The 16,678-nt window shown below is 36.9% G+C and overlaps 1 protein-coding gene across 8 annotated transcripts in view; it reads left to right on the forward strand.

Moving 5' to 3' along the window:
- Positions 1-16,678, forward strand: part of NEK1 (NIMA related kinase 1) — a 214,403-nt gene that overhangs the window by 2,379 nt on the left and 195,346 nt on the right. For all 8 annotated transcript variants that reach the window (XM_053901128.1, XM_053901131.1, XM_053901130.1 and 5 more), the window contains exons 3-4: positions 8,316-8,464; positions 8,895-8,991. In XM_053901128.1, the coding sequence (XP_053757103.1) occupies positions 8,348-8,464; positions 8,895-8,991 (214 nt within the window). In that variant the 5' untranslated portion in view covers positions 8,316-8,347. The remainder of the gene's footprint in view (positions 1-8,315; positions 8,465-8,894; positions 8,992-16,678) is intronic.

Raw genomic sequence — 16,678 nt, forward strand, 5'->3', positions numbered from 1 at the left:
ATATATAAGTAAGTAAGTATAAACATACATATATTTCCTTTTAATATACAAATGGTAGTATGCCATATTTATAATTCTGGTACCTAGAAATTAATTCTTATCGGGGCATGTGGGTGGCTGAGTCAGTTAAATGTCCGACTCTTGATTTCGGCTCAGGTCATGATCTCATGGTCCTGAGATTGAGCCCCCTTGCTTCTTTTTGATTTGCTTGTGGATATTTACATTTTATCATTTCAAACAGTGTTGCAGAGGATAAGTTTGTGTATGTGTCATTCTCATACATTTGGAAATACTTGTAGGGTAGATTCCTAAAAATGGAATTTCTGGAAAAGTGAACACTGATAATAATTTTGGTAGATATTGTGGGATTTTATTTTTCTTTATTAATTTTTTTAATGTTTTATTTATTTTTGAGAGAGAGAGAGCATGAGCAGGGGAGAGGCAGAGAGAGAGGGAGACATCCCAAGCAGGCTCCAGGCTGTGAGCTGTCAGCCCAGAGCCCGATGCCGGGCTCAAACTCACAAACCGTGAGATCATGACCTGAGCCAAAGTCGGACACTTAACCGACTGAGCCACCCAGGCACTGCGATATTGTGGAATTTTATATTCCTTAGTATTTGTATCGATTTGTATTCACACCATATTCTGTTTTTTTATATTCCCCTCCAACATAGTACGGTAATAAACTTCCTGAATTTTGCCATTCTGATGGATGAAAAATGCTAAGTCTTATACTTTTTAAAATTAAAGTACAATATACATAACAAAGTTTATCTCTATTATTATTATTATTATTATTATTATTATTATTATTATTATTTTAGGTAGGCTCCACACTGGGCATGGAGCCCAGGGTGGGGCTTGTACTCATGACCCTGAGATCTAGACCTAACCTGAGATCAAGAGTCAGATACGTGGGGAACCTGGGTGGCTCAGTCACCTCAGGTCATGATCTCACCCTACCTGGGATAGAGCCTCCCCTCAGGCTCCCATGCTGGGTTTGGAGCTGCTTAAGATTCTGTTTCTCCTTCTTCCTCTGCTCCTCACCGTGTGTACTTGCATGTTCTCTCTTTAAAAACAAACAAAGGGGTGCCTGGGTGACTCAGTCGGTTAAGCGTCCGACTTTGGCTCAGGTCACGATCTCGCAGTTCGTGAGTTCAAGCCCCGCATCAGGCTCTCTGCTGACAGCTCAGAGCCTGGAGCCTGCTTCAGATTCTGTGTCTCCTTCTCTCTCTGTTCCTCCCCTACTCATGCTCTGTCTCTCTCTCTCAAAAATAAATAAAGGTTAAAAAAATTAAAAAAACAATCAAAAGTCATCCTATTTTTTTTTTTAACATTTGAGTAGTTTATCATCTGGAATTTGCATTGATGTAAAGTGAAGAAAATGAGTGTAAGCTTTGTGTTTTCCACACATTACTACCTAATTGTCTAAATATTATTTATTTCAAAATTTAATTTTTCACCACCGAGTTGAAATGTCATGCTCATCCACCAAGTTAAAAAAAAAATGTTTTTGATAGGTTTCTGGACTTTCTATGATTTGCCTGTCAATTTCATAGTTACTGTAATATATGTGTATGTTATTGTAATATAATGTGTCCTTTTTTTAAAAAAAGTTTTGTTTTTTTTTTTGAGAGAGAGAGAGAGAGAGAGAGAGAGAGAGAGAGAGAGGTGAAGAGCAGAGAGAGAGGTGAGGGAGAGAGAATCCCAAGCAGGATATGCACTGTCAGTGCATAATCTCACCCAGGGCTTGATCTCATTAACTGTGAGATCATGACCTGAGCTGAAATCAAGAGTTGGACGCTTAACCTACTGAGCGACTCAGATGCCCCTAAAAATGTGTCTTGATATCAAGTAGATAAGTCTTCCTTCATTGGTGTTTTTTGTTTTGTTTTGTTTTCAGTATTTCTCTGGCTATTCTTGCTTTTTTCTCATATTGACTTCAAATCAGCTTGTCTAATCACTGTGACCCATAAAGCTTGTGTTTTTATTAGGGCAGAATTAAATGTAGAGACTAAGAATTAAAAGTTTTCTGATTTGGGGTGCCTGAGTAGCTCAGTTGGTTAAACATCCAACTTCAGCTCAGGTCATGATCTCACATTTCATGAGTTCAAGCCCTGCATGAGGCTCTCTCCTGTTAATGCAGAGCTTGCTTTGGATCCTCTGTCCCCCCTCTCTCTCTGCCCCCCCATTCATATTCTCTCTCTCTCTCAAACTTTAAAAATTAAAAAACAAATCTTTTTTAATATTAAGTCTTCCCCCCTATTTTTCTTTTGTGTGCTTGTGTTTTCTTTCTATTTTCCTTTTTTTTTTTTAGTTTTATTCATTTATTTTGAGGGAGAGAGATCCAGTAAGTGGGGAGGGGGGTGCAGCGCTGAGAGGGAGAAAAAGGGAGAGAGAGGATTCCAAGCATGCTCCTTGCAGTTAGCACGGAGCCCGACGTGGGGCTCAGAAATCACAAACTGTGAGTTCATGACCTGAGCCAAAATAAAGAGTCAGACACTTAATCAACTGAGCTACCCAGGTGCCCCTTGAATATTTTCTGTTGATTCATTTTCCAGGTTAAAAACCTGTCTTCTATATCCTATCCTGTGTAAAAACCATGTGATGCCTTCTTAATTTCAGATATCTTCTATTTTAGTTCTGGAGTGTTCATTTACTTTTAAAAAGTAAGTTTTAGTTCTTTGTTGAAATTCTCCATCTTTAAAAAAAATCACTTTTGTTCATCTTTTCCTCTTATTTTCTTGAACATACTATTCATGGTTATTTAAAATCCTCTATGATATGTCCATATTTGAGTCATTTGTAATTCTATTTCTATTGTTTATTTCTTTTGGTTTTGGTTATTTGGTTCTTTTTTTTTTTTTTTTTTTTATAGGCCTCATAAGTTTTTAAAAATATTTGTTTGAGAGGGAGAGAACAGGAGTGAGAGTGGGGAGGGGGTACGGAGAGAGAGAGGGAGAGAGAGAATCCCAAGCAGGCTCCACACTGTCAGCGCAGAGCCCAACTCAGAACTGTATACCAAGAGTGTGAAATCATGACCTGAGCGGAAATCAAGAGTTGGATACTTAACCCAACTGAGCCACCCAGGCTCCCCTAATTTTCTTTCTTTCTTTCTTTCTTTCTTTCTTTCTTTCTTTCTTTCTTTCTTTCTTTCTTTCTTTCTTTCTTTCTAGAACACAAGTGGAGGAGAGGGAGGGGGGTAGAGAGAGAGAGAGAATCGTAAGCAGGCTCCATGCTCTGCATAAGCATGGAGCCTGATGCGGAGCTCCATCCCACAACCCTGGGATCATGAGCTGAACTGAAATCAAGAGTCAGCTGTTCAACCCACTAAGCCACATAGGTGCCCCACGGCTCATGATTTTTGACTGGATACTGGATGTTGTGAATGAAAGTCATAGAGGCTCTGGAACATGTATCTTCCAAAAAATTTGTTATGTTTTCTGACAGGCTGATGGGAGTATTAGCAGATTACTCTTTTATCCTATCAAAATTGGTGTTAGGCTTTGTTAGGACTAGTCTGTTTTAGTCTTGCTCTGAGTATGCACAACTTGGGAATGGGCTAACTGACAGTAGAGGAATTTATGTGCAGAATTTGGGGCTTTTTCTGTTCTTTTTCCTTCTCTCCAGGATTTTGGCAGCCTTAAACTCTGACCTCTCTTCTCCTTAGCTCAATAGGATTGGTGCTTTCTACTTAAGCTCCATGGTGCTACGTCACAGTTTGGAAAATGTCTCTAGGGAGAAGGCTGGGGTGAATGTGGAACTTATTAGCATATTCCCACCTCTCAATGATTATAGCCCCTCAATTCCTGTCTGTTGTTTTATTTATTTTACTCAGTATTTTGGTTGTTTTTGGAGGTAGGATGGTCTGATACAAGCTACAGAATCATGGCTGGTACCATTTATTATGTAGACCTTCACTTAATCTCCCACATCATGGATGGTACCAGTCTCAGCTGTGTTGGTATCCCTAATCTAGAGACATCTATAGTCTTTTGCCGGCATGAGAGAGGGGTGGCCACCTGATTAGGTGAGGTGGAGGAGGCAAACTGTGTGTCTCATGCTATTACACAGCCTTTCAACCAATCCTGTTTTAGTTCTGGTATTATCCTCCCTCACAGAGGCACCTTTTTCTTCCTGTTACTGAGCTAATTTGTAGTGGAAATTGACTTATTTTCCCCTGCTGGGTTACAGTACAACTTTTTCTAGTTTCCTAAGTTGGTTGCTGCTTGTTCATGTGTTTGTCAGCTTCCAGAAATTTATTGCTGTTATTTTCTCTCCTGTTCTGCCATTTTGATCCCTTTAAAGTTGTGTTAGGTCTGGGAAAGAAGTAGAGGTAAATATGTATGTTCAGTTTGATATGTTTAACTCCAAATTGCAATTTATTTTTTGACTTTTTAAAGATACAGGCTGAAGAAATTACTCTTGTGTTTTTTGATTTCTCTGAAGGAAAGACTTTGGCTGCATTTCTCTGTCATTCCTACTGTTTGTGGCTAATGGTACAATTCTAAACAATGTTGAAGTGTACTGTTTTGTGACCTAACTTTTTAATTTTCTTTGAATTATAGACTAGTAAAGTTGGTAGGGCCCTTAAGGTAGTATTATCTTTAAAATGTTAGTGTTTTTATTTATCTTTTTTTAGTTTTTAAAAATGTTTATTTATTTTTGAGAGAGAGATAGACAGAGATGGGGAGGGGCAGAGAGAGAGGGAGGCACAGAATCTGAAACAGGCTCCAGGCTCTGAGGTGTCAGCACAGAGCCTGACGCAGGGCTTGAACTCATGAGCCGTGAGATCATGACCTGAACCAAACTCAGACATGCAACTGACTGAGCCACACCAGGTGCCCTAAATTGTTAGTGTTTTTAGATGAAGGAAACAAGTTGCAGAGAAATCAGGTGGTTTGCTTTTGGTCACATAGTTTTTCCAAATCCATCATTTTATTTGTTATATCACATAACTCTTTGGAAAGCTTAAATATCAAAAACATCTTTGATTTTATGCTTTGAATATCTTTAATATCAGGTATATATTATAGAGATTACATTGATATAATTGTTAGAGACTTTAAGAATAGTGTCAAGTTGGTATTGTGATTTTCATTTGATGTTGGAAGCTGAAGCACAGAAAGGACAAACATTTGTAATTTTGGTTTATTACGAATATGAAATTAGAACAGGATTATGATGGTCTTTCAGTTATACATTATGATGATTTTGGATGTGTAAGCCTATTGTACATTTTTTTATTATTTTTCATTTAGTTTGAAAAATCTTTTAGGATTTTAATGCAGCCGAGAAGTCTCATGACTAGGAAATAAGTAGCTTGGTTAAATATGTTGTAAGGCACCGAAAGTATTCTATCTTTTCATGTTTTCCCCTTCCTCCAGTGTACAACAGTAGTTTAGTGTAGACTCTGCAGAAAAGAAGGACTTGTGAGTTGCTCTGAAATCCATTGACCACAAGCCTTTTATTGTTCAGAAAGCTTTCTGCACTTGACAATATTTGCTGGCAATTAGAATCATCGTTCTTCACTACCAGGAGCAGCAGATTCTCCTACACTGAGTTGTCAGAACCACAGTGCTCAGGAATGTGGTAGGCAGTAGGGTGTGGTACTAGGGACTCTTGGAACTTCTGTCTCATCAGTGTGGTCCCTGGAAAGGAATTGGCAACTGAATTTTGAGGCAGAGCCAAATTGACTAATTTTGTTTCTCTTTCTTGGCAGCAGTCACAGAATAATGATGGTTGTGAAATAATCTTATTATATGGTTATTATTTAATGTAATTTGATTTGTGAAATTTAGTTTCCTAAGATGAGTTTATCTTGCTATTTTTTTCCTAAATAGCATGGTAATATAATATATTCATGTCTGGGAGAAATCATTACATTCTGGCTGGTGCCCAGATAGCCATTATATTATGCCAGTTGACCATCTTGGACTTGAGAGTATGTTTGGAGTGACTTCTTTAACTCACTGATGATACTATATAGTTATTGTAATAGTTAATTTCCTATTTTTCTTAAAGTTGCTAAAAGCCTTGTCATATCTTACAGAAATTTTGAAATGTAATGTGGTTGTAATGTTTTCTACGATAGAAGAAGGCTCTTTCCCATGGAAGTTCCTCAGGCATAATTATCCCATTGATTTTACCAGAAGCTGGGTTCTGGACTTTAGTCTTACAGGTCCTGAATATAAATTTTGTCATTTAAGGAGATTGGATCATATTTTAGAGGCAAAGTAAAATTAAACAAATTTAGTATTGATGGATGAAATGAGAACATGGATTTGTTAATTTATCATGAGAAATATGGTAAACTGTCACAGAAATATTTATGCGGTCTTCATGACAAGGCCATTTTCTCCTAGAAGGGAATCCTACATTGAAGGCCTGCTTGATGTGAATAGACATAGAAAAGAACAAGTTAGATAAATTAAGTATTTATTAGTTTTAAATTAATACAGTGAATTAATTTACTATAATTTGGGGTAATCTTGCCAATAGACTGTGCTAATGATTGTGACCATTTCACTCTCTTTCCCTCTTCCTTCCCTTTGACTTTTTTTAAGCTTTCGCCAACTAGGATTGGACTCTGGCTTCTATCCCACCCATCACTTTCCTGAAATTACTATTACTAAAGTTACTAATGACCCTAGTCAAGTACCTTGGTATGGTAAGGGTCTAATTATGATACCAAAGGCAGAAATATGAAGATTAATAACATGTTTAATTAATATCAAAATAATATCAAAATAAATTTTTATATGTAAATAAAATAGAAAGGCAGATAGCATATAAGGAAAAAATATTTATGATGGAGAGGGCTAACATCTTCATTAAAAAGGGACTTTTACAAATTAATAAAAAGACTATTCCAGTAGAAAACGAACAAAGAACATGAATGAGTAGTTCAAAAAAGAAGAAATACAAATGTTCAATAAATGCGGAAGAATTTTTCAAATTAACCAATAAGCAGCAGAAATTCAAATAAAAATGAGACACCATTTCCCTGTTGAATGTAATGAGTAACAGTAACAACAGTGACAGTGCTCACTATGTGTCAGGCATTATTCTACAATAGAATACTGAAATTAACTAATCCTCCCAGTAGTTCTGTAAGTATGTACAATTGTTATCCACATTTTACAGATGAGCAAACTGAGACACATAAAGCTGAGTAACTTGTCCAATGTCACATAATAAAAAAGTGATAAAGTCAGGATTTAAATTCAGGCTCCCCAACTTAAAGTTTTAGTGCTCATTAACTACTATCCTTTATGGCTTCTCAGAGATTTTAATAAATAATAACCGGTGTTAAAAGGGTATCTAGGAAGAGGTACTTTTATACACTGCTGGTTAGAATATTAGTAGGGGTGCCTGAGTGGCTCAGTCTTGAACATCCGGCTGTTGGTTTTGGCTCCAGTCATGCCTTCAGGATTGTGGTATCAAGTTCCCTGTCATACTCTCTGCTGGGCATGGAGCTTGCTTGAGATTCTCTCTCCCTTTCCACCCATCTCCTGCACTTGTGTGCTCTCTATTTCTTAGGGAAAAAAAATAACATGTCTGTAAAACATTTAAGCTCTATGTTTCAAAATTTTAACATGTGCATATTCTTTGAACTAATAATTTATCCCAAAGAAATCCTTATAATAAGTACATAAAAATGTATGTACAGAAATTTTAAAGTTTTTCTATAATAACAAACAATGTAAATAATTTAATGTCTAATAAGAGAGAATGAAATAATTTTGGGAAATGCATTCTTATTGGAGATAATAAAATAATGCTGCTAATTAACTCACATAGGAAAAATTTTGTCTCTGTACGTTAAGTATATACAGTATTTGACTTTGCAAAAGCATTCTTTTTTTTTTTTTTTTTTTTTTAACGTTTATTTATTTTTGAGACAGAGAGAGACAGAGCATGAACGGGGGAGGGGCAGAGAGAGAGGGAGACACAGAATCAGAAGCAGGCTCCAGGCTCTGAGCCGTCAGCCCAGAGCCTGACGCGGGGCTCGAACTCACAGACCGTGAGATCGTGACCTGAGCCGAAGTCGGACGCTTAACTGACTGAGCCACCCAGGTGCCCCTATCTGTTGTAGCAAAGCATTCTTATAACATTGAAATGTCACTGTTTTTCTCTTTTGAACTATAACTAGGTTGTATGAGTAAAATTGAGATAAAGTTAATCTAATTTTAAGATTTTAAGTATTTTTTTTAAAGTAAGCAAGTCACTAAGGAATTAGAATTGAATTTGACATAATTGTTATGGAAGACATGCTTTATCTCTGTTAACTGTTACTTTTCTTTAATGTCTAGTATATCTGTTAAGATGCCTTAGAAAAAGAACCATGGAGAAGTATATTAGACTACAGAAGATTGGAGAAGGTTCATTTGGAAAAGCTATTCTTGTTAAATCTACAGAAGATGACAGACAATATGTTATCAAGGAAATTAACATCTCAAGAGTAAGTATTTTTTTTCTTTGGTTATTCAACTAATAGTCTGGTTTCAGTAGGGCTCACCCTTAGAGAACAAAAACAAACATGACAATGCATAACCCAAAGTGAAAGGCTGCCATAATCCCAAAGAGAACCATTAATTTCAGAATAGTCTGTATATCCTTTCATATTTTTTTCTGTGATGTGTGCTTGTGTTTATGTGTTTAAGTGTTTAAAAAAATACAACACCTGCTGTTGTGTAACTTAATCTAGTTTGAACATCTTAAAATGTTTTTACTTGTGGATTCAACTCATTCTCTTTAACTTCTGTCTTTATTTTGTTATTTGGACTGTGCTTTATTGGTACTGTTATATTTTAACCACTCTCTTACTGATGGACTTTTAGATTGTTTATTGATGGTTTAATTTAATGTTTTCTTTTTCTCTCCCATTTAAGATGTCCAATAAAGAAAGGGAAGAGTCAAGGAGAGAAGTTGCAGTGTTGGCAAACATGAAGCATCCAAATATTGTCCAGTATAGAGAATCATTTGAAGGTCAGATAAATTTTGCAAGAGTTCAAAAGAACTAAGCCATGTGACAACTTTTGGATATTTTCCTTCTAACGTATTTTCAGGAAGAAAAGCATATAATTTTTGCTTCCATACATATGTATATGAGTATCAGCTTGATTCTAGGATAATACTAATGTTACCAGTGGGAGAGTCTGCATTGTGTGAATGGAGGTCTTGGTCCTTGGATTCCCCACAAGGAGATTCACGTGCGATACTCGCTGGAATAAAGACAGCCAGGAGGGAAGTAACAAGCACAAAGCAGTTTATTAAAGCAAAAGTACACTCTACCAGGTGGGAGAGCTGGTAGAATCTACCATAGGTTGTTTTGGGATTGGATGTTATTGGGTCTCTCTGGTTTGGGAGGCGCAGTGACTTACAGTGGGGTGGTCTTTAATAGGAAACTCCTCCCACGGATTGAGAGGGGTAGTTTTTGACCCCACTGGGATTTGTACCTGAAACTCAAGGCAGCCCTTCTCCAGGGCAGGGCAGTACATCAATGCAAATGCATTGTAATAACTCTAGGGGTTACCCTGGGCAGAGGTGGTAGAGGAAAGGAGGAGAACACCCCAAGGTCTTGGAAGCCTGAAGGTGAGGTTGTTGTGCCCCAGGGCTTTTAATGTGTGGCTTATCTGTCACTGTCCTTGCCTCTAGCTCTTGTCCTTGTCTTTCTCCTTTAAGGACTTGGGACTCTGTCTCAGGGCATTACTTCCACTGCTGCTGTCTCTTCTACCTAACACTAACACCACATTGTCTGTGTGTAATTTTATATTGCCTCACTGGTACTGTGATTGCTTAAAAAGAAGCAATGTGGTTAAATTTAAGAATTTGGACAAAGCAAAAACAGTAACATGTCATTTTATTTTTTATTAAAAAAAATTTTTTTTGTTTATTTATTTTTTTTTTATTATTTTTTTATTAAAATTTTTTTTTTCAACGTTTTTTATTTATTTTTGGGACAGAGAGAGACAGAGCATGAACGGGGGAGGGGCAGAGAGAGAGGGAGACACAGAATTGGAAACAGGCTCCAGGCTCCGAGCCATCAGCCCAGAGCCTGACGCGGGGCTCGAACTCACAGACCGGGAGATCGTGACCTGGCTGAAGTCGGACGCTTAACCGACTGCGCCACCCAGGCGCCCCAACATTTATTTATTTTTGAGACAGAGAGAGACAGAGCATGAACGGGGGAGGGTCAGAGAGAGGGAGACACAGAATCTGAAACAGGCTCCAGGCTCTGAGCTGTCAGCACAGAGCCCGACGTGGGGCTCGAACTCACAGACTGCGAAGTCATGACCTGAGCCGAAGTTGGCCGCTTAACCAACTGAGCCACCCAGTCGCCCCAGTAACATGTCATTTTAAACAAAGCTTCCTTTAACCACTACCACTACTGCCACTAAGAAAATGTGGTCTTTAGAAAGTATCCTAATCACTTGTGTTCTAGTATACCTCATTATTGTGATACTGAGGTATGTTGACTGTATTCTCAGGTTCTTGAAATGTCATAGCTATAATGCTGTTTTTGGAAATATATATTTGGTAGTGCAGGAGCTAAGATAAAGCAAAGCTTCTCTAAAGGCAGGTGAAGATGGTTTGTTGAAGTCCTTTGGAAGTCTTTCCCATTGTTATCATAAATCCCTATAAATTATAAAACAGATTATTTGTGTATATATGTATGTATTTGTTTTTTAGTTAACAACACTACTGTTTATTTAAGGAAATGGGTTAAAAAGAAGAAAAAAAAAAGAAACCAAAAAAAGCTACTTCAGCTCCTGATTTTCTGTTGCTTGAGTCCTAAATTTATAATCATAGTTTTTTTCTCCTTCCTCAACCAATTACTTGTCCTTCTTTGCCCTCTGCAGCATCTTGGCTGGGTGTGGTCTGTTTTGCCAAGTGGAATAACTCAAACCATGATCACTGCAGGATCTAAGTGTTTGAAAGTCCTATATTTTTTGCAGTTTTTCATTAAATATGGCTATTTGGCAAGAGAGGAAAAGAGGAACCTTAACAAATGTATTGGGTTCCAGTAATAGCCTTCCTTGCCTTTATTGTGTTTCAGAAACACAGTTTCCCCTAATCACAATTCAGCACTTCAGCCAGCACAGTGATTCTTAACAGAAAAATAATTTAGATCGAAAGTAGTAGATAGTTTAAATGTTTGTTTCAGGGTCAAATCGCATACCAGTTTCAGAGTCTGAATTAGAGCAAAAGTATCCTTGTTCCCAAATTAACATGGTACGTACTAAAGGAGAACATACTTAAAAAGATAGGGATCAATTGACACATATCATAAGGTACTCAGTTCATTTATTTATGATGGCAGTGAAGTGAGGGTTTATACAAGTGAAAGGGTACAGTGTTAACCATCTTCTCCTTCCCATGACCCTGAATTTCCTTTATCTTTATCCTTGCTTCTCCTTTAGTTTAATTTCTCTTTCATTACCAAAATTTTAATATTTCAAATACAATGTTTGAATATATGTCAACAAATATTCTAGCAGGTGTTTTGTAGTTGTATAGAATGCTTCACATAGAAACATCTGAATGAGTCAAGAGGTAGCACATTCTTTAAATAAGGTTGTTTTCTTTTAATGCTATTTAATTTTATTTATTATTATTTTTTAATCTTTATTTATTTTTGAGAGAGAGAGAGCAAGCAAAGGAGCAACAGAGAGAGAAGGAAACACAGGATCTGAGGCAGGCTCCAGGCTCTGAGCTGTTAGTACAGAGCCTGACGTGGGGCTCGAACTCACCATCTGCGAATTCATGACTTGAGCCGAAGTCAGATGCTCTACTGACTGAGCCATCCACGCATCCCTAATACTGCTATTTAATTTTAAAGGAATACATGCTCATGGTAAACATTCAAAAAGTACAGCTGGCACGAGCCTAAATTCTCTGTTCCTCTCACTCCGTCTTCTTTCCCGTTCCCCTAGGGGTAAATAGTCAGTGTTACGAATTCAGTGTTTCTTTATTGTAGTTTCTGGAACAAACATATACATACAGTTTTTAACATTTAAAAACAAGTGGGATGATATTATCTATTTCTGCATCTTGCTCTTTTCACTTTATATCTCATGGATTTCTTTCCATGTCATTATGTATTGATGCACCACATTCTTTATAACTTTCTTATAACAACTGCAGCATATCCCATTGTGTGCATTATATGGTTCTATCACAGTTTATTTAGCTAGTTTTCTGTTAGGGACACTTAGGTTGTTTTTAGTTTTTCACTATTGCAGATAATGTTGCACTGAATATCCTTGTACAGGTGTCTGTGTACTATCATAGTATTTCTGTAGGAGTGGAATTGTTAGACTAAAGGAAGTAAGAGTTCCTGTGTCTCTCTCACTTTCCAACCTTGGCTTATAATTCATTCTATAATTTATATGATACAGTTTTATCTGGTGATTCATATATATTTCTACCTTACCTGAATGATCTCATTGTAATCCATGTAGTTCTTTGAACCTCTGTAGTTTCAGTAAGAGCTTTTAGAAGCTCTGAAATACAAATGCTCTCTAAAATGATTAAAAATAACTTATATATGCAAACATTTAAAATCCGTCAATTTTAGGGGCGCCTGGGTGGCTCAGTCGGTTAAGCATCCGACTTTGGCTCAGGTTATCTCAGTTTGTGGGTTTGGGCCCTGCATCGGGCTCTGTGCTGACAGCTCAGAGCCTGGAGTCTGCTTTGGATTCTGTGTCTCCCTCTCTCTCTGCCCCTCCCTCACTTGCGCTCTCGCTCTCTCTCTCTCTCTCTCTCTCTCTCAAAAATAAATAAAAAATGTTAAAAACAAAAGAGGCATCAAAGAAATGAAATATTGATGTCATTGTTAGATACCATTGTAAGTAAATCTTATAAAGTCACTTAAAAGGCAGTATGGTTCTGTTGTGACAATCATACAAATAAGACCACCAGTGTGATTTTTTTTTTAAGTCCCAACATTATGCATATGGGAATTTAGGGCACAGAAAAAATTGCATTGACAACATAAACAGATTTTAAAAATTGCTGTCTTTGGGGTGCCTGCGTGGCTCAGTCAGTTAAGCGTCTGACCTTTGATTTTGGCTCAGGTTATGATCTCATGGTTCTTGAGATCTAGCCCGGAGTCAGATTCTGTGCTGAGAATGTGGAGCCTGCTTGAGATTCTCTCTCTCCCTCCCTCTCTGCCCCTCCCCTGCTCTCTCTTTCTCTCAAAATAAATAAACTTTAAAAAAAGTGCTGTCTTCAATTTAACTTAAAAGGAAAAATGAAGGCCATGTGTATTGGAAAAACTTATAGAAGAATCAATAAAAGACGCCTATATTGAAGACAGATGTGGAATGTTTGGATAAAGTTATTCTATAAGACATGTGAGTGGGGAGAAAATAGTATTTCCAGGCGTATAAATATATAACTGGATTATAATACTACATATCATAAGTATACACTTTACATCCCTAAATTTATAAAGTAAAATTTTAATCATTGAGAAAGTGCGGGATTATTTTGTATTACTGTATATTTGGGTATCTGGATTATACATTTTACTCAGGTATTTATATACTGCTCTGTGTTTTTGCTTGTCTGTAGCTATCACCTTTTAATTTTGTTATTTTTATTTTCCTACATTCTGTGATTTTTATCCTCTTAAGTTTTATGTCTTACTGTTTCGAAAGTAATTTTTATATCTTTAATGGCAGCTTTTCAATATCATACTTGGTTATAGGTGTTAGCATTCAGTTTGTTCCTCATTGGTGCTGCCAAAATCTAACTTCTGTGTCTACTTGAAAAAAGCTTTTCTTTGAGGCTAAATTTGGATTACTTTTTGCTGCAGGTAATAGAGAATCTAACCAGTATTGGCTTAAGTGGAAAAGATATTTAATTAACTCACCTAACACGAAGTCTCAAACATAAGCAGTCCTATAACAGGGCATGTCTGGTAGTTTAGGAGTGTTACCAAGATTCAGGCTCTTCTCTTCTGCATTCTTAGTCTAAGTTTTTCAGCCTAATGCTTTTCACCTTGTCCCAAGATGGCTCTTGGAATTTAGGCAGATGTTTTCATCTAAGGCTGAAAGAAGGAGGCAGTACCAGCAGGTCTTCTTAAATCTGTTCATTTAGTAAGGTAAACAAATGCTTTTTTAGAAGCCATTGTTCAGATTTCCTCTTACGTCTTATTGGCCAAAACTGGGTCAGTGACCACTCTGGCTGTAGGGGATACTCGAAATGAGAAAATCTGGGATTTTTTTTCAGCTTCTCAGTTGAGGAGTAATGAAGGAGAAGAGGGTTATAATTAGCTATTGAGTTAGCTAAGTGCATGCTTTGCTCGTTGGTTGTGGTTCGTATCCTCATTACTATGTTTTTGTTAAACTCTTAGTCATTTTCTAACATGCATTGAGGCTTAGTCACTTGTCTTATAGTCTTTTTGCCCCAACTTCAAGCATTTTATGTGTTGGTGGTTTTTGTGAGTTTCAGAGTATGTCTCTCCATTATTGTGTGAGCCCATTGGCGATAATGGTGGGAATTATATTTCTGTATCCCTAGCATCTTGTGCGAAGTGCCTGGCACATAGTGGACACTTGGATGTTTGAATGTTTGAAGAAATACAGAACAGATCAGTACGTCCCTTGTCGAAAAAAGGCTTTTCTGTTGACCTTACATTTTAAGTAGTATTTATCCCAAAATTAATAATAGATGTATTATAAGCAGCAGAAAATATTACAGTTTATGTCCTAGAGCATAAACATTTTACTTCGCAAGTATCTTTTAAGTTTATTTATTTATTTGAAGTGGGGGGGAGAGAGAGAGAGAGACAGAGAAGGAAAATGGAGGAGGGGCAGAGAGGGGGCGAGAGAGAATCCAAGGCAGGCTCTGGACGGTGCAGAGCCCGATGCAGGGCTCAAGCTCACAAACTGAGATCACCACCTGAGCCGAAGTCAGAAGCTTAACTGACTGAGCCACGCAGGTCACCCTAAACATTTTATTTTAGAATCGCTTCTCCTCCATCCCTTTCTCAGGGCCTGTTTAACCTTCTCTGTCTCTCACACACATATATACACATTTTCACCTTTTTTTTTCTTTTGATAGTTTGGTTTTTGATACATGCATCTGGCACAAAATTCCCATGTTCTGTAACAATAAAAAGTTTGCCCTCTATTCCTATCTTTGAGCCACCTGTTTTACTTCTTTGGGTTTAACCATTGTTACCACTATCTTGTATTTCAGAAATATTTGAAATATTAATATAAAGCATATACAAGTGATAGCATACTGTACATGATTTTTTGCTTTTTTTATGCTATATAAATGTTAACATCCTATACATATCTTTTTACAGATAATGGATTGCACATTTTTTGGGGATTTTGTTTTTTTATTCACATTGTGGTATCTTATATGTTTATTTGATATCATTCATAAAGAGTTATACAGATTCTTTTATTTATTTAGTTTTAATTTTAATTACTGTATATATAGTGTTTAATATAGTGTTATATTAGTTTCAGGAGTGCAGCATAGTGATTCAACAATTCTCTACATTACTCAGTGCTCATCAAGATAAATGTACTCTTGCTCCCCTTCACCTGTTTCACCCATCACCCCACCCACCTCCCTTCTGGTAACCATCAACTTGTTCTCTAGTTAAGAGTCTGTATTTTGGTTTGTCTCCTTCTTTTCTTTGTTTTGTTTCTTAAATTTCACATATGAGTGAAAATATGGTATTTGTTTTTCTGTGACTTATTTCACTAGCATTATACTCTCTAGATCCATCCACATTGTTGCGAATTGCAAGGTCTTATTCTTTTTTTTTTTTTTAAGTTTATTTATTTTGAGAGAAAGAGTTCACGTGTGCAAGTGGGGAAGGGGCAGAGAGAGAAGGAGAGAGAGAATCCCAAACAGATTCCATGCTGCCATTGCAGAGCCCAATGCAGGGCTCAATCTCATGAACTCTGAGATCACACCTGAGCTGAAATCAAGAGTTGGATGCTTAACTGACTGAACCACCCAGGCGTCCCAAAAATCTTATTCTTTTTTATGCTTAAGTAATATTCCATCACATGGAATATGTGTGTGTGTGTGTGTGTGTATATGTATATACATTTGTGTATGTATGTGTATATAGAGGTTTATATGTTTGTGTATGTATATATGTTTGTGTATGTATATATATGTATATGTATGTATACAGATATACATACATATGTGTATAGATGTATGTATATGTGTATATGTGTGTATATATGTGTGTGTATGTGTATATATATATTTATTTATACACACATCTTTTTTATCCATTCATCTATTGATGGACACTTGGGCTGCTTCCATAATTTGGCCTATTGTACTTAATGCTGCAATAAACATAGGGGTGTATTCATCTTTTTAAATTAGTGTTTTTGATTTTTTGGGTAAATAATCAGTAGGGGACTTACTGAATCGTATGGTAGTTCTATTTTAATTTTTTGAGGCACTTCTATACTGTTTTCCTGAGTGGCTGTACCAGTTTTCATTCCCACCAACAGTGCATGAGGGTTCCCTTTTCTCTATATCCTCACCAACACTTGTTTATTGTGTTTAAAAAAATTTTTTTAAATATTTTTCAAGGAGAGAGAGAGCGTGAGCAGAGGAGGGGCAGAGAGAGAAGGAGACACTGAATCTGAAGCAGGCTCCTGGCTCTGAGCAGTCAGCA

This window comes from Panthera pardus, unplaced genomic scaffold (assembly GCF_024362965.1).
Source record: "Panthera pardus isolate Hobbes unplaced genomic scaffold, ASM2436296v1 HiC_scaffold_13, whole genome shotgun sequence".
NCBI classification, from domain to species: domain Eukaryota; kingdom Metazoa; phylum Chordata; class Mammalia; order Carnivora; family Felidae; genus Panthera; species Panthera pardus.